Source organism: Amyelois transitella, chromosome 24 (assembly GCF_032362555.1).
Source record: "Amyelois transitella isolate CPQ chromosome 24, ilAmyTran1.1, whole genome shotgun sequence".
Classification (NCBI taxonomy): Eukaryota; Metazoa; Arthropoda; class Insecta; order Lepidoptera; family Pyralidae; genus Amyelois; species Amyelois transitella.
Window position 1 is genome coordinate 2380860 of NC_083527.1, and position 25638 is coordinate 2406497.

Genomic DNA, 25638 nt, shown 5'->3' on the forward strand with positions numbered 1-25638 from the left:
CATTTCTTTCTTATTGAAGCTTGAACAAAAATATGCTTATTTTTTCTGCAGACGGATTTTTAGCTTCCAGTTGTGAAACTAAAAGTAAGTTTACACGTGGTTTACACCGAGATGAGACAGAACCCGACAGTCTAATAAAGCAGCTTAAAATAACTTTTATGAACTTCAGGAAAGTTAGATAATTTCCACCGCGTATTTTTCCACAAATATAATGTCTCGTCGAGTCTTTTGTCGTTTCGGTGTACATGATTATTTATTAAGCATAAAAAAAAAATTGAGTTGCCTAGCAACAGAATGCAAACATCACTGAATTAAAATTGTCAACATTTGTTGTCGTTGTTAAGAATTCTACATGAGAATAAATTAAAAAAGAATTCTTCAAATAAAATAAGGAGAAATGAAGAATATGGTCAATACGATACTGTTCGACATATCTAAGAATGAATTGTTTAAAATCAACGAAAACTTCAAACTGCTGCATAGGAAACTCAAATCCACGTGGAAAGTCATGATGTGAGTCTGCTTTTTATTTTATTCCGGGGTACACAGAGTCTATCTAAGATGTCCGAGTATATCCGTATCTATTAAAAAATATATATATATATATATATTTCTGTGCTCTAATTTTCCATAATATAATTATCTGTCTGTGCTGCTTATATCCTATGCGTGTGCTCAAGATATATTAGGCTGAGTAAATTAACTTCTAAAAAGAATCAGCTTTTCAGCAACCGAGACGAACTATCCACCAACAATCTGCAAGATGTCAAGATCCTCGTGGTACCAGGGCCGCAGAACGTATTCACAGATGACGAGCTGGCCTGCCTAAAGAACATGGTCGAGAGGGGGGATTCAGTCCTGGTGATGATGACAGATGGTGGGGAGGAGCGTATGAATACGAATATCAACTTTTTCTTGGAGGAATATGGGATTGTTGTCAATAATGGTAGGTAGGATATGAAATTATTGGAGTCAGTAGGTTTCATAATTTTTAGGCAAAGATAGATGATATAGTCTTCAGTCTCATCCCAGACTTAAGCTGACTTCTGACGTGCTTATACATGTCCTCTCTGCACATTGACGAATCTGTTTGATTTCTCTGTTAATAATTTTTTTAATGGCAAATGGTCCTCGCAAATCGCTACATCCTCTCAGGCCCAAGGACCTATGAGTCCAATTCAGAGATGAAAAAGTTTGGTAGGTATTTACACTGAACGATTCGACTGATATCCTGCAAAATCTCGGTCGTTTTTGAATTCGCAGTGTCCGAGTAAAAAAAACTAACAAACATACAAAACTTTTTCTTTTAATTTGTATGGATATCATTAAGATATACTCGTATATTTTTGTATGCAAACTTTCCAGACTGCGTGGTTCGCGCCAAATACCACAAGTTCTATCACCCGAAAGAGTGCCACATCTCCAACGGGATCCTGAACCGGGGCGTTCTCAAACACATCATGAAGATGCCCAACTACTCCAGCGAATCTGATGATTACCTGTAAGTTTATTGCCTCACCCTCAAAGTCCTGAGTACTTCCATACTAATCTATTTAATTAATCTTTTGAAATAGTAGCGGGAGCGATGATTTGGGTTCGACCGTCACCTAAGGGAAGATTTCTGTCAGGCTAGGTGTTATGCATGAACCCAATCTATAGATTCATGATGAAAGGTGCACTTGAGAAATTTGCTTTATTCCTTAATCGCGTGTATTTAATAGCTTAATGTTCCTGTTCTGTGATAATAACCACCCCAAGGTCGCCTTAAAAAATGCAAGTCATGTCGTGATTGAAATTCCAGCGCTATAGAAATTCGAAACGTCATTTTATTCTGTATAAGGTAAAAGTTCGTTCCCTTAGTCATTTATGCGACTATTGGGAACGAGATGAAGTGCAGTTGATAATATTTAAGCAACAATAGGCAATTGACATAAATATATACCTACATGTAGTCACGTCTATATCCATTGCGAGGTAGACTTGCTTGACTTTATGATAGAATTGAGATTCATATATTGACAGGTATAATATTTGAATGGAAGTACCTACTGCCTACATGTGCCGTGTGGTCACCGACAATTTAAAATATGACCACTTCAAATCTTTCCCATGATTCGTAAAATTAAAAAAAAAACGTAAGCATTCCAACGTTATTAAAGACGGTTAATATTTTAAATATTATTTCAGCGAAGACCCACCGACTCCCAACTTCGTATACCCTTACGGAGCCACTCTGACGGTGAAGAAGCCAGCGGCGGCCATCTTGTCGAGCAGTGACGTCTGCTACCCCGTGAAGAGGCCAGTAGCTGCTATGTACACGTCTGAGAGAAGTGGGGGTAAGGTGCTTTTTATCTGAGTGAGCTATTTGTTAACTCAGTTGATGGATCTTATTCAACTGCCACATTGATCATGTTACACTATAAAAGCCAGCGGCAACCATCTTGTCGTTTGACATTTATAACCTTATAGATTGTGCCTACGTCCTAACTGATGATTGAATAAACCAGTCAACTTCATACCATACATATTATTGAATGTCATCCATCCCAATTTGACTAGTAGGTAACTTCTCTTAGTGGGACGATTTAGAACACGCTTAGACAATAATCAGTGCAAACACTACCTATCGTTCTTATTTATTTATACTGTTCTCCACAAAAACGATATAATTATGTATAAATATTATAACCTCTTACACATTTTATTAATATAGAAATAAAAAATTTGGACATTTTCTCTCAAAAATGAAGATATGGCTTATGCTTATATTTTTATTCATTAATAAGTTCCACCAGTTTTAACTTCTCTTTTTTTTAAGTATTTTCTCGTCTCGTCTTGATTTTTTACAAAGCGTTTATTAATACTTTGACGGTTTTTCCTCCAGGAAAACTGTTTGTGATAGGGTCGGGGCACTTCTTTACTGACCAGTACCTCGAATGCGAGTGCAATGACCTCATCAGGGAAATGGTGTTTAACCATTTGGGAGGCACCGTCGATGTACACCTAAATCCCGTTGACGTCGAAGATCCTGATGTAAGTTTAATTGGGCCTCTTTTTTATTTATGTGAGCCAAGTATTTAGGGGGAAGTCCTCTAGTGGCGGACACCTAAGGTTATTTAAAAATAAAACATAAAATATTTAAGGAATGTTTATAAAATTATGACTTATATTAGATAACAAAGTTAGAAATCAAATTAATTTAACAAAAATGCAACCTCTGCTAAAAAATAATTAAAACTATCAAACAAACTTTGGTAACAAAAAACATAATTTTAAAAAGTGGCACCTAGTACCGGACGAATATTTGTGCACGCAACTGACACCAGTTTCATCAGTTATAAATTCTTGAGAGTGTGAATGTTGTACTGTTTTATCAGCTTTTCAAGGTTGTCGTAGAAGAGATCCACTCGTGGTTTGTTAAATCCTACGGGGCGCATCATGCTTGTCGATTCCGGTGTTCTCAACGAAATGTCAGAATGCCTTTTCATGAAGTCGCAATTTTTTATTGCGACTTTTATTTTTTATTTATCAGCACTGCCTTTTTCTTTATTAAATCGATGAGGAATCTTCATGACTTCAGCTAAGTCGTATGCTAATTTTGGAAACTTCTTTTTCATGAGCGGCATGCATCTATTCGATAATTATTTAATGTGGTCCACCAAGACTTCTTCATACTCTGCTGAGAAGGTGTTAGTGAACCTACCTAACTTTGATTTCATTGTTACTTCTTCTCGATTTAGGGCCTTTATTTAATCATGTATAGTGCTTTTAGGAATATTGTATCGCATTGCAGCTTGTCTTACACTCAGTTCTTTTGACATAACCTTATCAATAGCAGTTTGTAAGCTCTGTGGATCCCAGGATCCTTTCTTTTTCTTCTCTTCCATTTTAACTATCTTCTTTCTTCTATACTCTAAAACAAAATTAAATAATTAGAATAAAATACGTAATTTCTTACAAGAAATATCAATGTTTACTGTCCGGCACTAAGGGACGACTTAGTGTCCGGTGCCAAGGGACACACATTTTCGTTCATTATATGGTACCTACTAAAATTGTTTAAAAGATGTAATAATATACTACCATTTTACGGATAACAATCGAGTACTGATTTTATCTTTGAATACCACTCAAATGTAAATGCATAAATATACTAGAATTACTTACATTGATATTTAGGTGACGCCGTGATTTCGAGCCTAAACAGCAAATGGTACTCCTGTCGCGGCCGTGTGCGTCGCTGGCGAGGCACGGCGCGTGATCTTGTACCTGTATGCCCCAGCACCCCTTTCACTTGTATTTTGAATCGAACTGATTTATACTCGCTTGAATAGTACGAGTGTCCGGCGCTAGGTGCCGTCCGGCGATACGGGACTTCCCCCTACCAAGTCAGGTTTTAAGATAAAGCTAGTCTGGTCTGATAAACCTAAGCCTAATTGGGTCATGGTAACACATCCAGTTACCTGAATGTGATGATTAATCACGACGAGCATCTGTTAATGTTCAAAGTGATGTACTTAATTAAGAAAAGAGTCTTTGGTATACAGATCCTTCCTCGGCAGCGATAAAAAAAAGGTTCATGCACCAATTGGTTTTGACCACAGACGCTCTGCAATTATTCTGGGTTTTTAGTGATTTCTGGTATGATTTCTTTTCCCTTTAGGTCAACGAGTATAGAACCCTGGGTGACATGCTGTGGTTGAGCAGCATACCGTTGCCTGAACCGGCCACGGCGCCACCTCCCCGTTTGACTCCTCTCCACCCGCATGCACTGTTTACATGGAAACTGTTCTCTTTGAATTTAGCACAATGTGAGTAGGTACTTGTGTAATTTTTGGTATTTAACCTTTTTTATATTACTCACTTTCTTGGCATATAGGTATTTACTTAAAAATATTAATCTAATTTAAGGTTTTTGAAAACATTTAAAAATATAACATGTCTGTTAATAAATTTACTTCAGTTGATGGAGAAATCGCATAAATTAAAAAAGACATAGGTACTCGTACTCTGACAAATATAATTATTTGTTTCTTTGTGTACATATGTGAACCAGTCTCTATTTGAACCTCAATTCTATCAATAAGCCAAACAGCTGAACGTGGTCTATCAGTCTTATCAAGACTGTTGGCTCTGTCTACCCCGCAAGGGATATAGACGTGATTGTATGCATGTATGTATACATTATGTTTAGACAAATTATACAGACCGACATTTATACAAGTAAAGCCTTCTTCTCTATGAATGTTTCAGTGCCAGAAGTACTAGGATTGTATGACGCTTTAGGAGTTAAACACGAACCGCTAAGGTTGATAGCGCCACAGTTTGAAACACCATTTCCTCCTCTTCAGCTAGCTGTAAGTTACTACAATTTTTGTACTTTAGTTCAAAAAAAGTAACGGGTGGATTATAAAAGCAGAAAAGGTGAATTTAAATGGGAACTTTGGAAGCGGAGGGCTAAGACGAAAGTAGTTAGGTACTTTGATAAGATCGGAGAGTTTAAGGATAAAGGTCTGCTTACACCGAATTTATCATGCGATAAATTATCGTTGTCCTGTTTTACGTCATAATAAAAAGCGAAACAGCGATAGTTTAGCGCGTGATAAAAACGGCGTTGAGGGTGCAGCAGAATGACAGTGCGATAAAACTATCAGTATCTATGAGAAACAAATAGCTTATAAACGAAGTTTAGATCGAGTTTAGTCTTATACATATATACATAAAATCACACCTTTTTCCTGAAGGGGTAGGCAGAGACGATATCTTTTCACTTGCCACGATCTCTGCATACTTCGCTTCATCCACATTAATAACTCTCTTCGTGCAAGCACGGCGGTTTCGGGTACTCTTGATCTGACCCTTTGCCAGGACGTCCTTAATTTGATCAAGAACCATTCGTCTAGGCCTTCACACTCCGACCTTTCCCTTTGATATTAAATATTGAATCTTCTTTTTCATCGTAAATTGCTCAAGTGAAACAAATAATACTAATCAGAACCATGACTTTATTTGCTTCAAAACATGGCATTACAGTAGCGTACATTATGTTTGTATTACAGGTATTTCCTCCCACCTTCCGGGAGCCGCCTCCCCCGCCGCTGGAGCTGTTCGACCTGGACGAGGCGTTCAGCTCGGAGCGGTCGCAGCTGGCCAGGCTGGCCAACAAGTGTCTGCAGCCGCCCACGAACAGGATGGGGCAAGGTATCCATACTCACAAACAGTACGAAATTACTTCAAAAGACATATACCTCCTTGTATATCTGCTTAGTCAACAGGTTGATTAAGCAGATATACAAGGAGAGTGTGGAGGGAAAGGTCGGAGTGGGAAGACCTAGACGAACGTATCTTGATCAAATTAAGGACGTCCTGGTAAAGGGTCAGGTCAAGAGTACCCGAAACCGCCGAGCTTGCATGAAGGGAGTTATGAATATGGATGAAGCGAAGGAAGAATACGGAGATCGTGGCAAGTGGAAAGAGGTAATTCTAGAAGCCTTATCTACCAGTCAACCATTTTTTTAACTGAAACTTAGACTGTTCTAAAGTTTGGATAATACTCGATATATTACACGATATAAAACATAGAGCGATTTGTCTATTACCGCGATTAGATTTACATATTTAGTTACGACATTATCTCTGCGTCCTGTATAAGCAAGACAGGTTCCTAGTTCAGTCACCAGCTCTCCCCACAACAGACGAGAACCTTGAAGTTTTACAGTCATTATATGGTTGTTGAAGACAAAGTGCCGTGTGGTTCCCGGCACAATCCAAAAAAGAATAGAACCAATCCATCTCTTTCCCATGGATGTCGTAAAAGGCGACTAAGGGATAGGTTTACAAACTTGGGATTCTTTTTATGCCGATGGGCTAGCAACCTATCACTATTTGAATCTCAATTTTATCTTAAAGCCAAATAGCTGAACGTGGCCTATTAGTATTTGCAAGACTGTTCGCTCTGTCTACCCCTCAAGGGATATAGACGTTATTATATGTATGTAAGAAAAAAAACGAGTAATTTTTATTCGCATCAGGTGACAGTCGCCAATTGGAGAACGAATTGGAATATTTCGTCCGCGAGTGCGGCCGAGTGGTGCGCCTCGCCCGCGCGCCGCCGGCCGAGGGCGCGCCGCCGGCGAAGGGCATCCTGCACCAGCTGGCGGTACAACTGGCCACTTTTAAGAAAATTGCGCCAAAAGACTAATGGCCGGGGTAGACATAGTCTCGGAGCCTCGCCTAAAATGCCTTGTGGCATTAAGTCCACCTGTTGTACATTTTACGTGCATAAAGTTTAAATAAATAAATAAAAGAAGCCGGAGTTAATATTATAAATATAGTCAAGTTGCTAAATATCTCAATTCTATCATTAAGCCAAACAGCTGAACGTGGCCTATCAGTCTTTTCAAGATTGTTGGCGCTGTCTACCCCGCAAGGGATTGTTATAGACGTGATTATATGTATGTATGTATGTATGCTAAACATGATGACATTTTATTAAAATATTATTAATTCATACAAATAGTTAGTACATTTAAATGCAAATAAGCCAATATATAAGTAATATATCACGTCATTATCCCTTACGGGACTAGAGGAGCCGACAGTCACGAAATTATTTAAAAGCCTTGTTCAGCTGTATGCCTTAATGATGGAATTAAGATTCAAACAGTGGCAGGTTGTTAGCCGATTACCTAACAGAAGAATCCCAAATGTATTTATTTATAATTCATTGAATTTAATCTAATTCTTTGTGGTTGATAAAAAAGGAAACAACTAAGAAAATATATTTATTCTATATTTGCAATAATATGTTGAAGTTGAAATACTTTTTGGGTAAAGAATAGTGCATAAATAAAATAAGCGGATTCTTCTTTTAGTCGATGGGCTAGCAATCATCACTATTTGAATTTAAATTCTATCAACATTCACAGTTTTTCAAGACTGCTGGCTCTGTCAACCCCACGATGAATATAGACGTGATTATATGAATGAATGAATAAGCAATTAATGTAATGATATGAATGATTCTTATAAATTAATATTCTTTTTATATTATCTTTTTTTATTTCTACCTACACACTCAGATCTATAACCTAGCTATCTAAGAAAGTGAAATTATAAAACACCAACCATCCAACAAATTTATTACACCGTAAATTTATTAGGTAATACATACATTGATTCAAAAGCAAAATCTAATTTTCCGTTCAATTGCAACCCGGCTGAAAACAATAAAAGTAATATTGAAAATATTTAATAGTTCAACGTTCATGTGGCCGCAAACTTGAGGCATGAAAGTGCTGCTACTAATATTTTTAATCTGTATAAATTACGCGATAAGCAAAGAAGAATGGAACAAGAAGAAATCATTCCCGAAGAAAGTGAACCCAGACGTGGACAGGAGCCTCCATTTGAGAAGATACATCATAAATAAGCCCGTGGAAATAACGAAAAAACGGAACACGAATCTGAAAGATTACACATTTTTCCCGTCGTCTGCCAAACGTGATGGTCAAGCTGTAGGTATTCCCGAAAGTCCCTATTTCCAAGTCGACGAAAACTACAAGGTGGATAAGGAACTATATGAATCAGGTTTCAAAAGAAAGAGATCAGTAGACGGGAGCGAACATAATGTCGAGAACGTCGTATCACGACGCAAGCGAGCTGTCGCACAGAAGCTGAATCCTTTACGTAACTTACGGCGCTCTGGGAAGTCGAAGAAATCAAAACCTAAGCAAAAACAAAGCAACAGAAGTAAACCCAAAAAGATTGTGAAAAAGAAAACGAATGTGGTGAAGAGGCGAGGTAAGAAACAACAGAAAAAGGGTCATCATTAATAAACAAATGAATGGTGTTTGATGTTTTATTTCATGTCCCGTTTCCCTTGTAGTTGATAACAGACGGCTGATCGCTGCTAAAGACGCGTTGATTGAGGAGTACCCTTACACGGTGTCGGTCCAGAAAGGCAACATCCATTGGTGCTCGGGGGCGCTGCTGAATCAGAGGATGGTCATCACGACGGCCAACTGTGTGTGGAAGTGAGTACAATTTGATGGTTTGATATAAAATTGGATTTTGTAGACGTAATAAAAAAATTATAGTGATTGGACCTATCCAATAACTATATGTTTATTTCCTCAGATGATGTAGAATCATGGCTTAAACATAACTGGTTATGGAAGGGTCATAACAGTGTCTCACATTGTTGAACCTATACAGATTTATATAAGGATTGGGGAAATAATTTTACTCCTTTTTTATCTCTACTTATGTCTTAATCCATAGGTACCTATCCATAGAAATTTCTATTGATAGGTACCTATGTAACCTGTGTTACCTATAAAAAATAATCTACCAAAAACATTTAGGAATACTTATTGCTGACCCGAATAGTCGTCTATAACTTCGCCTTTTATGATGAGACCGTGAGAAAATTTATTTAGGGTCACTTAGATGAAACAGCTATACAAAAATTATGGAGCACTAGTTGAACCATAGGGTGCCCCACGGATAAGAAAGGAAAATATTTATAGTGTTTGCTAAGCTAGTAGGTAAATTCACGATAGCATAAGGTTAAAGAAAGCATAAAAATATTTCTTCTTTCTCCGACTTGATATTTTTACTGCAATTATTAGCAGCGCATTCCATTAAATCATCCCTGATTTGCCTCATTTGCCTTGTGAATTTTGTCCATTCAATTTTCTATAATTCCACAATGGTTGGTAATACTTGATAGGTTTTGTCATAACAAAACTCGATCACTTACGCCACTAGAATTAACTGCAATAGAAATTGAAAATTATCAGAATGATAAGATAATACTATTTAGAAAAGTAAAAAAATGGACAAGGAAAACTTCTTTCTTTGCAACCAGCCCAGAGTGGGGACACGATATGACGATACAAACCCAAGAACTTTAGTAAACAAAAGGAAATGTAGGTAACTAAAGGTACAGATTAATGATACAATTGGTCAGCGGGGATTCTGAAATTAATGTTGGCTGAATTAAATGATTAGCCATCTTTCTGATCCTTTTGTTTGTATAAACCGTTGTTCGTTTTCTTTATTTTTTAAATCGCACCCTAAGATATTCCAGTGTCTTTAAAAAAACCTTCTCTGAATATACAATATACGTTTACACAATGCGAATAATAAGTGTGCATAGTGGACTATGAAAATATATGAGGAAGCTGGATTTACGAGAAAAAGTGTAAAATCAATTTAGTCACAGCTCGCAGTAAATGGTTTTTAAAACCAGTCAAGCACAAGTCGAAACTTTAACATTAGGGGTCTATATCATTTATCACCGTATAAGATAATCCGGTTAATTTTATAAGATGCACCGTTGAGTATGTAGGTAATTTTGTGTGTGATGACTTTACCCAATTACGACAATAGAGAGTTATTGCAGGTTAGAACCTAAGCGCCTTGATAAATTAAAACTTTGTGGTTTTCATATTCAATTTTTTTACATAAACGTGAGAGAGATTCCAATTTAATAAAATAGGTATTATTTATTTTTCTAATGCGAAGATAGCAAGCTAGGTAGGTACTTATCAATAAATAGTTATTAACAGATTATTGAGACTTCGATATTTCCAAAACTTTAAAATATTTACACGGAACGGATACGGAACTCTAAATCGAATTTAAACCGCGCAAAATGAATCGATTATTTTCATTTACGAGTTTATAAAAAATTGATTTGAAAAATATGAATTTATTGAAATTTAGTGGTTTTTTTTGCGCTTATACTTAGTTGTTTTTATTTGGGACATGACATTTTCACTGCATTTCGTGACATGACGTGATAATATTGTAAATATTATGCAAGGTCTTTTGCTCATGCTTCAAACTGCATCCCACCTCAATACCAAACCATTTAATGATGAAAAATCTCATACAAAGACAAACCGAGGCAAGCATGGTTTTAGTACACTCCATATCTTTCCCATAGATGTCGTAAAAGGTAACTGAGGATAGGCTTATAAACATTCGGATTTCTCTTGTAGGCGATGGACTAGCAACCTTTCACTATTTGAATCTCAATTCCATCATAAAGCCATACAGCTAATCGTGACCTTTATCCTTTTAAGACTTTTGACTCTGTCTACCTCGCAAGGGTTATAGACGTGACTATTTGTATGTAAATCCAACAGAGGTAGCAGAATGAGTCGCCTGAAAGTCCGCGCTGGAAGCCGCCACGTGGACCGTGGAGGTCAGGTCGCCAAGATCCAGGAGATGATGAGGCACCCACGCTGGAGCATCAGGGGGTACCCAGACTATGACGTCGCGTTGTTGCTGCTCGATAGAACAATCAGGTACCTATGAATTTATGCCGTGTGGTTCCCGGCACCTGTATTGGTGCGAATAGGATCACTTCATCTTTTTCCCATGGATGTCGTAACTGGCGACTAAGGGATAGGCTTATAAAATTGCGATCCTTTTTTTAGGCGATGGGCTAGCAACCTATCACTATTTGGATCTCAATTACATCATTAAGCCGAGCAGCTGAACGTGGCCATTCAGTCTTTTCGGGACCATTGGCTCTCCTCTACCCCGTAAGGGATATTGACGTGACTTTATGTATGTATGTATAAATTTGTTTATAATGTTATACATACATACCATCACGCCTGTCTCCCGTTGGGGTAGGCAGAGACCATGGATTTCCACTTGCTACGATCCTTACAGACATCTCCCGCTTCCTCTTCACTCATTATCTTTTTCATGCATATTCGACGATTACTGGTACTCCTAACATCTCCCTTTTTTAAGAAATTGGAAATTTGGACCTTGAAAGAATATAATGTCAACTAACGAAATAACAACAAACAAAAGTTTTACGTGCCGTGTGGTTCTCGACACCAATAAAAAAAAAAGAATAGGACCACTCCATCTCTTTCCCATGAATGTCATAAAAGGCGACTAACGGATAGACTTATGAACTTGAGATCTCTACTGAATGAAGTTTCTTAAAATATCACGTATAAAGCTATTGTCGCCTTTTACAACATTCACGGGAAAGATATGATGTGGTCCATTTCTAAAGTGCCGGGAACCACACGACATCATATGAATATTGAATATTTCAGAGAATCAAAAAAATTATCTCTTATATAATATCTCTTTGTTATTGATATATTTGTCTACTAATTATATTTTATTATATTCTTGTCAGATTCTCCCATTCAGTCCATGGCGTGGATCTTCCCAACAGGATAATGTTACCTCCATTCAACGACGCCTGGGTCACCAGCTTCGGATCTAACAGAGTGAGTATTTATATTACCAGTTTTAAGCCTGGGACTTTGGTAATGGAACCTTAGATCATATAATACAAGAGAAGTACATGAAAGTTAAATATATTTTTGTTTTCATATATTTTTTTGGGAAAGAGGCGTGATTTTATGTATGTATGTATGTAAGTACATGCTGTGAATGGGTTCTTTCTTCAGCAGATCAATAATGGGTCATCCTAATTTGCTATTTTATAATGTATATTATCTATGTATCTTGTATGTATTTATGCATATTTTTTTTGTAATGTATGTATTTTTCAGTATGCATGTGCACTTTATCGCACCACCAACTTAAAGTTTGTTCTGTTTGGTCAGCTGGTTGACTGGTAGAGAATGCCAAATGGCATTAAGTCCGCCTTTTGTACATTTTTGTTTTTGTGCAATGAAGTTTTAAATAAATAAATAAGAGAAGTCGCCGTTCTTACTAAATGATCATATATATAATATATATCACCATAGAAATATTCACTCACTTTACTTCTGCCTACCGCCTTACGCTTCTCAAAAACAGGTGTCATAGGTATAACCTTAGGATACCTACATACATATAATCACGTCTATATCACTTGCGGGTTAGACAGAGCCAACAGTCTTGAAAAAACTGATACCTAGGCAACGTTGAGCTGTTTGGCTTAATGATACAATTGAGATTCAAATTAGGTAAAAGGTTACTTAAGGTATACCTAAGCATCTAAACTAATATTATCCATTTCCCTAGCGAGACGGCCTCTACCCAGAAACGGACATGACTCTCCAAGTGTACTACGCCCAGCTGATGGACCGCGAGAAGTGCAGCAACATCACAAAGAGATTCGGGATCACCGTCACACCGAACTTCTTCTGTCTGGCGCAGACCGGGAGGAGAGCGCCTTGCACTGTACATACATACATACATACATACGGTCACGCCTATATCCCTTGCGGGGTAGAGTCAACAGTCTTGAAAAGACTGAACGGCCACGTTCAGCTGTTTGGCTTAATGACAGAATTGAGATTCAAATAGTGACAGGTTCCTTACCCATCGCCTTAAAAAAGAATACCAAGTTTGTAAGCCTATCCCTTAGTCGCCTTTTGCGACATCCATGGGAGAGATGGAGTGGTCCTATTCTTTTTTGTATTGGTACTAGGAACCACACGGCACTGTACTTATGTGATTTTATTAAGTAATGGATTAAAAGATGGACTAAATTAGTCGATCGATTGGAATGATGGTGTGGTTTGATAGACTGGTTTGATGGAAAAGATAAATAGGCCTGGATTGATGGACTACTTTCATGGCATCGTCGTTTACATCTAACTTTTGCTTGCCGCGGACTGGCAGAGGGCCTTGTACGAGTAATTTGAGTACAAGTTATGGATCTTCAAAGATGGACTGAATTGATGAATTGCCATCCACCTTATCAACTCATGGTGAGATGGACTGAATTAATGAACAAATTGGATTGATGAGTTGAATTAATGAACTGGATTGATGTTTAAGATTAATAGACAGAGAGTGTAATGGTTTGATGGATGGATTGGTACGAGTATGATAGTCTGAATTGGAATAATGGACTAAATTGTTTTGAAAAAATGGTACTTTACGAGTATACTTTATTTTCTACTTATTTTCAGCGCGACACCGGCGCGCCAGCGGTCAGCGACGGCGTAGTGTGGGGACTGGCTTCGTGGGGCATTCGAAAACTGTAAGATTTTCACTCATTTTTAGGGTTCTGCACCTATGTGGTAAAAACGGGGCTCTATTACAAAGCCTCCGCTGTCTGTCTGTCATTCCGTCCGTCCGATAACAACCAGGTCTGTATCTCATAAACCGTGATAGCTAGAAAGCTGAAATTTAAAATCGATACTTAATTTTAATTTCCACCCACCCTAAGGTTGGAAGAGATTGCTTAAGCGATAAGTCCGCCTTTGTACCTGTGTTTTTTCTGGTTTTTCTTTTTCTTATGGTGCAATAAAAAGTCTATCTATATATCTATCTAAATAAAAATACATAATTAAGCTATTGATAATTTCATAATTTGTATTTGAAGTGTATGAATTAGTCACGGAATTGTTTACGACTCTTATCACGTGATTACCGCAATGAATTATTTGGATACGCCATGGCCTTCTTAAATAATTTAATATAATAATAATAATTAGTTACTGCATATGCTTTAGGAACGAAATAAATCATGACGACCCTTGGGGACTTCTGTGGTACAGTGGTAGTGCGTTTGTATGCGAAACAGTACGTCCTAGGTTCGAATCCCGGCCAGGACATGATGATAAAAGGAACTTTCTCTGATTGGCCTGGGTCCTGAATGTCTATATAAGTACCTATATACTTTTAAATACTGATGGTATCGTTGAATTAGTATCTCGTAACACAAGTTTCGAACTTTTCGATGCTAACACTTGAGGTCAGATTTGTCCCATGTATAAAAAAGATAGAAAAAAAATATATTAGGATGTGCCCTCTGCTTCTCTTACATACGGAATCCTAGATACTGAAAACCTTAAACTTATTCCAGTTGCGGCACCGAACGATACCCAGCCGTCTACTCCTACCTGGGCTCCCACGGCAACATGGAATTCATCACCAACGCGACTAAGGTCCTCATGTCTGAAGAGAGGCACTATCCGTTCCTGGACAGGTTTCAGATGAGAACGGTGAACCGCAGTCAAAGGTTTACAACGCTGGAGTATTATACAGGGCAACACTGATTTTGGTAGGATCCCCTCACTACTTGGCTCTATCAACTTTCAGGTTATTCAAACCGAATCTTGGGAGGATTACTCTGCTAAAGTGTTTGCTCTCTAACAGCACACCCTTTTTTGATTTTACATATATACCATCACGCCTGTTTCTCATTCGGGTAGGTAGAGGCTATCGATTTTAATTTCCCTTTTTTGATAACCTACGAAATCTAGTGGCCCGTTGGTAGGATCGTTAATGATAAAATATACGTTTAGTACTATTAATTATTCAGCGACTAAAATGTGTTTCATTTAGTCAAGTCGTGCCAACATGCGCCAACCAATAACATCGAATATCCTAAATCGCACAAGGAAAGTTTCTGCGCATTTGATATACAGGTATAACCTCCGACACGAAATCGTCTGAGCCGCGGTATTTCAAGCTGTTAACCCAGCCTCTTTGAGAGATCTTCATTTTGCTGGCGGTCGAGTCAGAAACATCATTCCCGCTACAAAGCTATGAAATTTGATCATCATTCCCCTGGTGTTTGTAGCGGTTGGGAAAACAAAAAATCCGTGACTCAGCTCTAAATTGTTGTTACAATAACACGTGAGTGATATTCTTTTGATTACATGAAAATCTAAAGGAAGTCATGCACTCTTAAAACTTCGCCAATAGACAGATCATAATTTTTAATTAATTTATTATTAGGAATTATATGAAAAGAAACGCGACGTTCTGTATATGAGCATATTTAATATTTTCTTTTTCAAAATTGTAAAACTCACATTTTGAAATTGCAAAATTATAACTAAATCTCATATCGTTAATAGTAACAATCGCCATTTTGTATTTTTCTCAATTTTTTGTATTTCTCTCAAACTAATAAATAATTGTAAACCATTTATACATCTATAATAATAATATATTTTAATGTCTAACAAATTCATTTTCTCAACGTATTCCCACCATTTTCGTTTTTTTTTCTCGTTATCCCAACATCAACTTTCTCATATTCTAATCAACTTTTTTTAAATATTCTAAACATACTTTTTACATGTTCCATATACATCGACTAATCATTTCCTATCGCACCGATGACATTTTAGAAAAATATTGGAATGACTTCTCAAATAAACTATGCTAAACTAAATTAAAAATTTAACCGTAAGATAAATACTTAATCAGCAATTCCACATACATACACAAATCAATTCGATTCTTTGGCAATTTTAATATTCAAAAGTGAATTTACAATTTTAATTTAAAATTGAAACTGGCATGTAAGCTATACTATTGAGAAAAACTGGCAAACTTCTCAAACTATTATACATTAAATTGAAGTCTCAAAAATATTTTGACCATTGTAGAACACCCGTGTCGTTTAAAATAGTGACCGCTCATTGGTCGATTAAACTTAAAGCAATAAGTCATTGGATACACAAAATTCTGGCACATCTACAGTGATCAAACTACTTAGAGCAGTAAAAGTAAGTAGCAACATAATAAGCGTTTATGTCAATTACTTATTCTATTTATGTAAGTATGTAAAAACTTATTAGTATGAAACTAATGTAGTTGCGAAAAATCTCGACTAACACTGGCCGACACACTTAACTAAAAATAAACTAACATTTAACAAGAAAAAAATAAAAATGTAACAGATTATATTGAAACAAATGCTGTAAGTTTGAGTTCGTGATAGATGTCAAGGTTTATGTTTTTCACAATAAATTGAATCTTATTTGTACACAATAAGCAGTAACTAACATTACAACCTACCTACAGTACTTGGCCATAAAATCTATGGTAACAAATAGATATACATACGAACATGAAACATTTATTGTACTGAGCAAAGCTGAAATTATTCTATATGAATATAAAAAAAAAGTATAACTAATTATTAAAGTTACTAGAGAAAAAATGGAACGGATCCAACATAATCACTCGTCTTCATAGAAATAGGTCTTTTAAAATAAGTACATATATGTAAATGAGAAATATATTAATATAAGTACTACTACAGCATTATTTTACAAAACAACAAATAAATTCGTGCCTCTTACTCTAAAATGCCACTTTAGAATCTAGTTAGACTGTGTCACATCGTATCTCTTAAAGAATAGTGTATTTCTCCACCAAAATTTTTAAAACGAAGATAAACCTACACTCTGCCTTCCCCATCAAGCAATGTTTATTATATCACTAATCTAAAGTCGCACCAGGCAAGAAATTGAATTTTTAACTTATACACTAAAAACTCCCTGATTTTTTCGCTTATTCTAATTGTACACAAAAATAATTTTGTACTCTTTCAACGAATTTTGAATGGCAACACGTATTTTTACAATATTATGGCAGCTTTGTACGATTGCCGAAATATACTATATTGGACATACGAGAGAAACGACTCGTTCTACTACGATACTTTATAGTATATGGCGTGGACAAGAAATAAGTTCGATGATTTGGTAATACTGCTAATGCATAAACAAGCACCATACTTTTAACATTTAGGAGCAGAATTACCAAGTCTCGAATCAGAATCAAGGTTCCTTTGTTTATCCTTATTTATTACCCCAAAAGTCATAAAACACACCTTTTGAAGGCTATAGTTACATAAGTAGTGTATTAAGACTATTTAAAACAGAAAGTGCTATTATTACTGTAGTAGTTAAACATCAAACGCATATCGGACTATTGAGAACTATCTATCTATTGTATTAATGCGAAATAGATCAATGATGATATAAGGTTATTTTGTAGCAAGAAATGTTAAACATTAAGTGAAACTATTTTCAATTTGCAAACACTTAATCGACAAATATTTTTAATTTTTGCACAACAACATTTTAAACAAACCACAACATCGTCTATGCAAATAAAACCGCCGCCATCCGCTGAATCCGCAATGTTCAATCCGAAAACATTATGCAACTGTAATTTTGTCCGAGGCATTGCGTAGCCCGCTCTAATCACTCACTGTTGTTAATTTTGAATAATTTAGAAATATCCGAATTTAAATCCGAAAATGTCTGATAAGGACAATTTGGGTAAATCCTAGGCTTGGTTCAAGAGAAGTGCTTCTAATTCGTCTGCTGAGCGGAGGAGGAAAGCGGCTGATTCACGGTATCCGGTGATGAGTTGCCTCACAGCGCCCACTTCTGCTCCCGAAAGTTTGTGAGAGAGAAGAGAGGGTTTGGTTTGAGAAGATGGCGCGGCGGGTAAACTCGACGTGGCGGGGGTAGAGTGGAGTTGAGCAGGTGTCGACGTGTTCTTTAGCGACAGATCTGTGGGAGCTGAAAGATTATAAGTTGAGATGGTTACTTTTAGAATAAGAACACAAATAATATACAAATAAAGGTCGAATGCTTAAGGGTAACTAGATCAATCAAGGACACGATAATGTGTTTTAATTTTATTTGAAAATAAAGGCAGAAATTAATTTGTCTTAAAATCCAAAACAACCAACATACTTAACACAATTTATAAACTTTCAACATACCTGATAAGCCAGTCGGGAAGGTGTGTGTGTGAGCCGCCATAGCCGACAACAGAGCACTTTGGTACGCCGCCATAGCTGCGTTTACACCTGTGGAACAAATGCAAATTCTCGATAATGAAATTGTTAACTAAATCACGCCTCTCTCAGGCACACTAGGTTTTCTTCCACATGCCAAGATTCTTGCAATTTTTACAGCACAAATATATACAAGTAAGAGTTGTTACTCTTCACCTGACTTTGCCCAAATGTTTATGTCGTATGTATGTATAAAATTTATTACCGCAAATCTCATACATACTGTACTTTTTTTTGGAATGATATATATCTTAGTATGTTGTTCCTAATTGTGTGTGTATCACGTGTATGTGTGTGAAATTTGATTCAAATAGCGAAGAGGTACAAATATTTTTAAATAAATTCAAATTATGACATAAACAGATGGTCAAGTGGTCCTATTCAAAACCTGACACATACATACATACATACATATGGTCACGTCTATATCCCTTATAACCTGACACTATTATAACATAAGTAATAACCACTAACCTGTAGGTGGTAAAGCAGAGAGCGTTGAGAGTAACGCACTGCTTGAAAGTGCCGAAGAAGCCGGATTCGAGCTTGATCTGGAAGAAGAAAGAATTTATTAGGAATTCATTATCGAACTATTATAAGAATATAAATGAACCACAGCGGAGACTACTACCAAACGAAATAATTTTGGAAACTTACTTAAGTTTTAAGTTTAACACATCAACGCCAAAAGGAGTATTCGTTATTTGTAAATCAACAATTTAAGAAACACAATCTTTTTCTTACAATATATGAGTGTATAAATAAAAAAAATCCTTATAATAAAGGCATAGATTCTTATACTATAGATGTTGCCATAAGTTTTATAACTTAGCTAGTTTCCTATAACATTATGAATTGGCTCTCCAAAAACTCACGTTGGCCTTCCAAATGTCTGAGGTGTACCGAATGTGTTTGGGAACGATGGCCGAAACAGAGGAGCTGGCGATGAAGCAGGGCTAGAAAAATAATGTGGAAATTAAGTAATATTATAAATTACAACTAACAACTAAAACTTGGGATCCTTTTTAAGGCGATGGGCTAGCAACCTGTCACTATTTGAATCTCAATTCTATCATTAAGCCAAATAGCTGAACGTGGCCATTCAGTCTTTTCAAGATTGTTGGCTCTGTCTACCCCGCAAGGGAAATAGACGTGACGATATGTATGTATGTATGTAACAACTAAAACTGAATTATAATACGTTGTTTTGCATTTTGTGGGTATGAAAAATAGATGTTGGCCGATTCTCAGACTCGCATGCTTACAAAATTTCATGAGAATCGGTCAAGGCGTTTCGGTGGAGTACGGGAACGAACATTGTAACACGAGAATTTTATATATAAGTTTAATGAAATTAAAATCCAAAACATTGCTGCGTGGCAAGGTACCAAAGACAGATATTAATATATTTATTAATTTTGTTTAAATTAGTAAAATCGTAATTAAAAACAAAAATATTGTAATGTAGTTTCAATTCCTTTGAATTGATTTATTAAAAATAATAAAATAAGACATGAAGTAATAAATTGTAAATATTATTATTCTTTATTTACTTATTTAAAGTAATATAGTTCAGAACGTAATAATAAAGCATAATTTTTCTGTTCTTCTCCCTTCTCTCCCTTTCTAATTACACCAATTAGAAGGAGGTGGAGGGGTACGATAATAATCAAGGTAATTTTTCCCGTGCTGGTGGACTTCCAAGTGATTTTTTTTCCAGGTTGCCTTACAATTACAAATAAGTTTCTAGAAAAAAAGATCCACAAGGTAAAAAACCTTACCTAGCAGTTTTGCTCCCAGCATTTCCGTTAGCATTATCAATCTTCAAACTGTTATTGTTCAACAGCGGATTCTCCATAGTGGGGCTCGCTGACGGCCTTGTTGTATCAGCCGCTGCTTTGCTGTGCCCAGCAGTGGGCAAAGAAGTGGTGCATGATGTAGTTTGGGTTGAAGCCGGGCTGCTGATAGCTCCGCTGTATAGGCTTAGGAATGATGAGGCCACGGCTGAAGTAGCTGTTGTGTCTATTGACTGAGGAACAAATGGTATCAAATTAGCTAAATGCGTCGTAATGGTAACAATTATTAAGTGTTTTTATTTAACTTGGTTTAGTTCGTTATTTTAACTCTTGATGGAGATTACGGTGGTAATGTTGAGAAGCAAAATAAGCATGCAGGAATCGTGGTAAGTGGAAAGATGTCTCTGTCTACCCTTATAAAGGAAGCATAAATATAATAATAATGATAGTTTATCCTATTTCTTTAATTAAGAATTCATTTATTAATTAAATTCTTAAAAGAGAACATAGCCTCACATGTGCTTTTAGGATCCATACTGAACATTAGAAGATAACTAACCATCTATCTGCACACAGAATAATAAAATCATAATTGATCAAATTATATTGTTTCAGATAATATCAGAGGTTACTCCACCAGAATAAAAGTGTTTTGAACTTTAAGTATGATTTTTATAACTATAAATCATGAGCTTTGTATAGTGTAGCGTACAGATAATATTTAACTATTTAGATAAAATTATTTTCCTTACCATAGGCGTTGGCACAGTCGGCATCGGTTGGCTGACAGGATCCAATCCGAGTCGCATGCGCTTAGCGTTCAAGCTCTCGTTCTCGCAGGCCTGCGCCAGTATGTGTTCCGCTTGCACCGATGTGAGGTGCGCCGGCGTCGGCCGCACCTGTCGTGGCGGAACTGGTTATGTTTCTTGCTCGATGTCTATTTTAGGAGACCGATTTGGTCGTGGTAATTTTTCTAGTGTCATTCAGAGTAAGGTGGTATGTGTGGTGGTGTAAACTAGGGGCAATGTATCTGTCTGTTGAGAGAAGCACCTTCGTCTCTTCTCTTCTTCTTTCTTCGTTTCGTCGGCTCGTATAACCGGCAGGTTGATAGAGCCATGGGTGGTACGTGATGGTGGGATTGAGCTCGATGTATTTTTAATGGGATCGATTTGTCGGAGTTAATCTGTGCCGTGTCATTCTTGGCACTTTTACCTACGACAAATCGATCTCAATCGATGGCAATAGGGCAACTCCAAGTCTTTCCCATGGATGTAAAAGGCGACTAAGAAAACACATTCTTCTAGTGCAGCTCTAACTTTGATTTAACCATGAAGGTTGCAGAAGTCAAACGAGATTTGCATCGTGTAAAATCTGAATTATCCAATCCAGGATCATGGTCATAAGGCGAACCCCGAGCTCATCTCCAAATAGGTGAGGACGTAACAGATATTAACGCCAGGAGAACGAAGAAGATAGAATTTCTGTTTCCGAGTAAATTTTTAGATACATTCCCTATCAATGTAGGAATATAAATGATTCAATTGAATTCATTATTGATTTAACAATTCAGAATCTAAAACACATATATGTACATAAAATAGATCGGACCCTCACCGCTGAATCCCAAGCGTTGCCTGATCCCGACGTACTCCCGCCGTTCCCAGTGGTGGGACCGTCCCCACGCACTTTCTTATTCCTTCTGCAGCTCTTCAAATATGTCCTAATCCTCTTTCTGGCCCGCTCAGCGAATTCTGGGAACTGCCTTGTACAGGAATCTATGATCGCCTGTATCTTTTCTTTAGGCTGCTTCGAAATAGGAACTATTCTGTCTAAATTCTCGTCCACGAATAGACGCACGAACATCTAAAATTATAATATTTATTCTTATTAATATATGTATTTTCACGCTTATTAATTTTATCTAAATTCGTATACTATGCCGTCAAAGTTTTGAAAAATCTTAAACATTAACTGATATAACCGAAAAGCTTAAAATATTTGTAATTTTTTTTTCTTCTCATCACATGAATGCAAGACCTAATAATATCAGAAGTAATCCAGGAGTAGTTGTAAAATGTTAATAGTGCAATGCATACATTATGATTAGTAGTAGTAGTGTTATTACTTATACTTACATTAAAAGCCTTAAGCCTCTCCGGATCATGATGTTGCGGATCCACCCTATCATCGCTATCGTCATCAGAAGCGCCACCGTCATCATCATCCTTCGTCCTATCAGATGAAGAAGTTTCATCATGTGTCGAAGCTGGCTCCACAGGCGTCGCCGATCCAATGTGAATAGGACTCTGAAAGTGACCATTGTTGATCTTATCAAATTGAGGTATTACGGTATGTTTGATTACTACATTAAGAAACATCTTTGAAAGTAATTATTAAAAAAAAATTAACCAAATAGTAGTATTTTGCGTATTTCAATATTAGATAAGTAGCTATCTAACGATGTATGTGCGTAGAATCTAAACTTCTATTTCCTAAATATCTACTACAGGCATTTTTGTCATACAAGCAATGAAAATACTATTTTTATTGAAATAGTTTTGGTTTATAATGTGACAAATAAGAGCTGCGCCTGGTAGACTCAATATTCTTTTTAATTTTGGTAATGCAAATCCTCAAACCTACGCAAGTGAGCCATTTTTAAAAAACAATTTATGAAACGCTGCGCAACCTTAAAACTCACCGAGTGGCCAGTGGCCAATGGCGTGGGTGGCTTAGGGGGCTTGCTGCCAAGACCCAGGGCACTGTGGTATGAGGCCCAAAGGTCAGCCATACTGTCTGCCCCGCTCTCTGTTATGTCACCGTTGCGGCCTGCGGATACCAACCAGGAAATCATAATTTTAGAAGAGCTTTGTGGAAATTGTTTTTTTATTATGTTCCCTCGTAAAATTCCATTCAACAGAAGCGAAATTGTGCAAAATTAAACAGTCGCAACGCTTCGTTCTTTTCGAATGTAATCTGGTTTATTTCGGTATGTGCCAGCGTAGATACGCGTTGTGGAATGGCACCCTAATGTTTCCTATTAGACATCGTACCAGTTTTCAGCCTTTATGCCAAACTCAATAGATCAATGAATTTCCTTTTGTTTGCAATTTAAAAAGATCGAGAGCAAAATTTACAGACATGCATATATTATGATCACGCCTTTATTTTGAAAGAAAAAGCAGAAACTGTATATTTTCGTTTGCCACGGTCACTACATGCTTCATCTTTATCCAAATTCATCACTCTCATCGTGCAATATTCATTTTGAATACCAGTCAGGGTGTGAATAATTCGAAACATTGACAAACTAGTCTTCAATAAAATTTTCTTGACTACACTACAAATCGACGAAAATTACCTATGTACTACAAGACGGTAGATCCAATATGCATACTATACCAGTTTGCATTTATAATTTTCCATAAAAATGGAAGACTTTATGATCATCTTGACATCGAAATACATGATTTTAAAACCCAGGAGATGAATTATTACTAGTTTTATTTTATCAGGATATCTTGTGACGACATTTCGAAAACAAGTTTTGGAACTCAAATATGAAATAGGTAAAGCAATAATCAATGAATAATAGTCATTACTTATTTCATATGCTTTATAACAGATCAGAATAACGTCTTAGAAGCAATTGGGAACTTTTTCTTATTATCTTTTGCACAAAAGTAGACTTGAGTGACATCCTCAGTAAATGTTAAAATGTGTAATCGCTTAGTTATGTAATTTTGGTTATCAATATTTTTTATTACCGTGTTCAAAGACCGTGATGACATTTCAACGTCTCCCACTCTACCTATGGGCAACAGTAATCATATAATTTTAGCCTACCATGCATACCAAGTTACTAAAGCGGTATAAATTGATGAGGGTGTGCAAAACGCACCCGCAAGGGACCGGTGCATCTGCTTCTAAATGTCAACCCGAACAAGCCTTCGCCTATAAATAATTTGAGGTACTTGAAACGTATGCGACCCTGGTACACACGGGCACTCTCTCGATATGGCTTCGTGTAATAAAAATAGCCAGAGCAGGCTTTGTCGTAGAAATTACTAGTCCAACATCTAAATAAAGTAAGGATAATAAATGTGGGTGTAATTTCAAATTACTTTCCGAGTAAGGTGGTTCAGTGGGATTTTATTTCGGAGTTTTATTATGTAGTAAAACAAACCATACAAATGAGGGTTTACCTTGCGGCTGGCTGTGGTAATTCCATGCAAGCAACATCATTTTCAACTTCTCGGCGTCTTTCGCGAAGGCCTGACCTGCACCAGATCACATTCGCCAATCAATTTCAAATTTGGAATTTCGAACACATTCAGTTTAATTCAAAACAGCCAATTTTTAAGTATTTTATGCCAGCTTCATCACGCATTCATTGGATTCGCTTTTTTCTTCGCATAAAATACCACGGAAATTATTGATTTGATGCAAGTGGCTTTAATTTAAACGTCAATATGTACTTAAAATAAATATAAATTTAATACTCACTAGAAAAATTGTCATCATCATTCATATCTGATGGCTCTGGAGTTAAATTGTCCTGAAACAAAAAAATATCTCGTTTAAAATGTCACTCTCTGCCGTCCGTGTGGGTTCGGGTTAATATATTCGAGGCCAGCTCAATTTGTGTAATTTGTCCCGTATAATATATTTATTTATGAATAAATACGCCCAGCAAATTCTTTCAAAACTTTAATAATAACTTCTTTTAGAACATAAATATCAAAACAGGATTTTTCTGCTGCGTATTCGTGTAAAGTACACACTACATTGCAAAATTATTTATTGAATTTATGTAGGCATTTTTTTCATTTTAAGAACATGCCTGGGCGTCAATCAGCATTTGCTTTACTTTTCTGCCTTCGACTTTTTGCAAGAAATTTTAAAACCACTACGAAAACACACAGCTTGCTGCACATACCAGGACATCATTCATGATCGGGCAAGTAATAAATAATTAATAAATTAGCGAAACGGCGGGCGGGCTATGCTGTTCGGGTCAACGCACCGGTCCGCGGACACAAATCGATAGTGCTTCAAATGGAAAGCCACTAAATATAGCCCTATCTATAACCTCCACACGGTATATAGCCTCCTGGTACCAGCCCGGTGCATGCCCGTTATTCTGGTTGCAAGGAACCGAATAAGACGGGCGACTAACGGGATTAAAATAAACTTGCTTGAAGTTTAGAGTGGCGACCAAATGCGACAGGAATTGCCAAGTTTAGGTGGTATTTTAACTCGAAAGTACCTACTGAAAGT

At 36.7% G+C, this 25638-nt stretch overlaps 3 protein-coding genes across 3 annotated transcripts in view; 2 read left to right on the forward strand and 1 right to left on the reverse strand.

The window, feature by feature from the left end:
- The first annotated feature begins 364 nt into the window (after positions 1-364).
- LOC106135902 (intraflagellar transport protein 52 homolog) lies at positions 365-7502 on the forward strand. The gene is made up of 9 exons (XM_013336303.2): positions 365-513; positions 729-946; positions 1366-1501; positions 2188-2336; positions 2885-3033; positions 4664-4811; positions 5254-5357; positions 6060-6201; positions 7032-7502. The coding sequence occupies exons 1-9, from the start codon at positions 398-400 to the stop codon at positions 7199-7201; spliced, it is 1332 nt and encodes a 443-aa protein (XP_013191757.1). The 5' UTR covers positions 365-397; the 3' UTR covers positions 7202-7502.
- Positions 7503-8288: 786 nt separating this feature from the next.
- On the forward strand, positions 8289-15005 carry LOC106135821 (hypodermin-A-like). Its single transcript, XM_013336206.1, has 7 exons — positions 8289-8802; positions 8888-9035; positions 11157-11318; positions 12179-12272; positions 13018-13176; positions 13914-13984; positions 14813-15005. The coding sequence occupies exons 1-7, from the start codon at positions 8289-8291 to the stop codon at positions 15003-15005; spliced, it is 1341 nt and encodes a 446-aa protein (XP_013191660.1).
- A 797-nt stretch (positions 15006-15802) lies between these two features.
- The window catches only part of LOC106135976 (nucleolar protein 4), a 134654-nt gene continuing 124818 nt past the window's right edge, over positions 15803-25638 (reverse strand). Inside the window, exons 5-15 of the mRNA XM_060951163.1 lie at positions 24865-24916; positions 24564-24638; positions 23060-23187; positions 22494-22664; positions 21973-22221; positions 21111-21257; positions 20344-20591; positions 19438-19518; positions 19037-19113; positions 18488-18574; positions 15803-18281 (exon numbers count right to left, since the gene is read on the reverse strand). Coding sequence (XP_060807146.1) covers positions 18043-18281; positions 18488-18574; positions 19037-19113; positions 19438-19518; positions 20344-20591; positions 21111-21257; positions 21973-22221; positions 22494-22664; positions 23060-23187; positions 24564-24638; positions 24865-24916 — 1554 coding nt within the window. The 3' untranslated portion in view covers positions 15803-18042. The remainder of the gene's footprint in view (positions 18282-18487; positions 18575-19036; positions 19114-19437; positions 19519-20343; positions 20592-21110; positions 21258-21972; positions 22222-22493; positions 22665-23059; positions 23188-24563; positions 24639-24864; positions 24917-25638) is intronic.

Coding starts and splice junctions, on each gene's coding strand:
- LOC106135902 (XM_013336303.2), top strand. CDS start 398: ATGAAGAATATGGTCAATACGATACTGTTCGACATATCTAAGAATGAA. Junction 947..1,365: donor TGGGATTGTTGTCAATAATG/GTAGGTAGGATA, acceptor CAAACTTTCCAG/ACTGCGTGGTTCGCGCCAAA. Junction 2,337..2,884: donor CACGTCTGAGAGAAGTGGGG/GTAAGGTGCTTT, acceptor TTTTTCCTCCAG/GAAAACTGTTTGTGATAGGG.
- LOC106135821 (XM_013336206.1), top strand. CDS start 8,289: ATGAAAGTGCTGCTACTAATATTTTTAATCTGTATAAATTACGCGATA. Junction 9,036..11,156: donor ACGGCCAACTGTGTGTGGAA/GTGAGTACAATT, acceptor TAAATCCAACAG/AGGTAGCAGAATGAGTCGCC. Junction 11,319..12,178: donor CTGCTCGATAGAACAATCAG/GTACCTATGAAT, acceptor TATTCTTGTCAG/ATTCTCCCATTCAGTCCATG.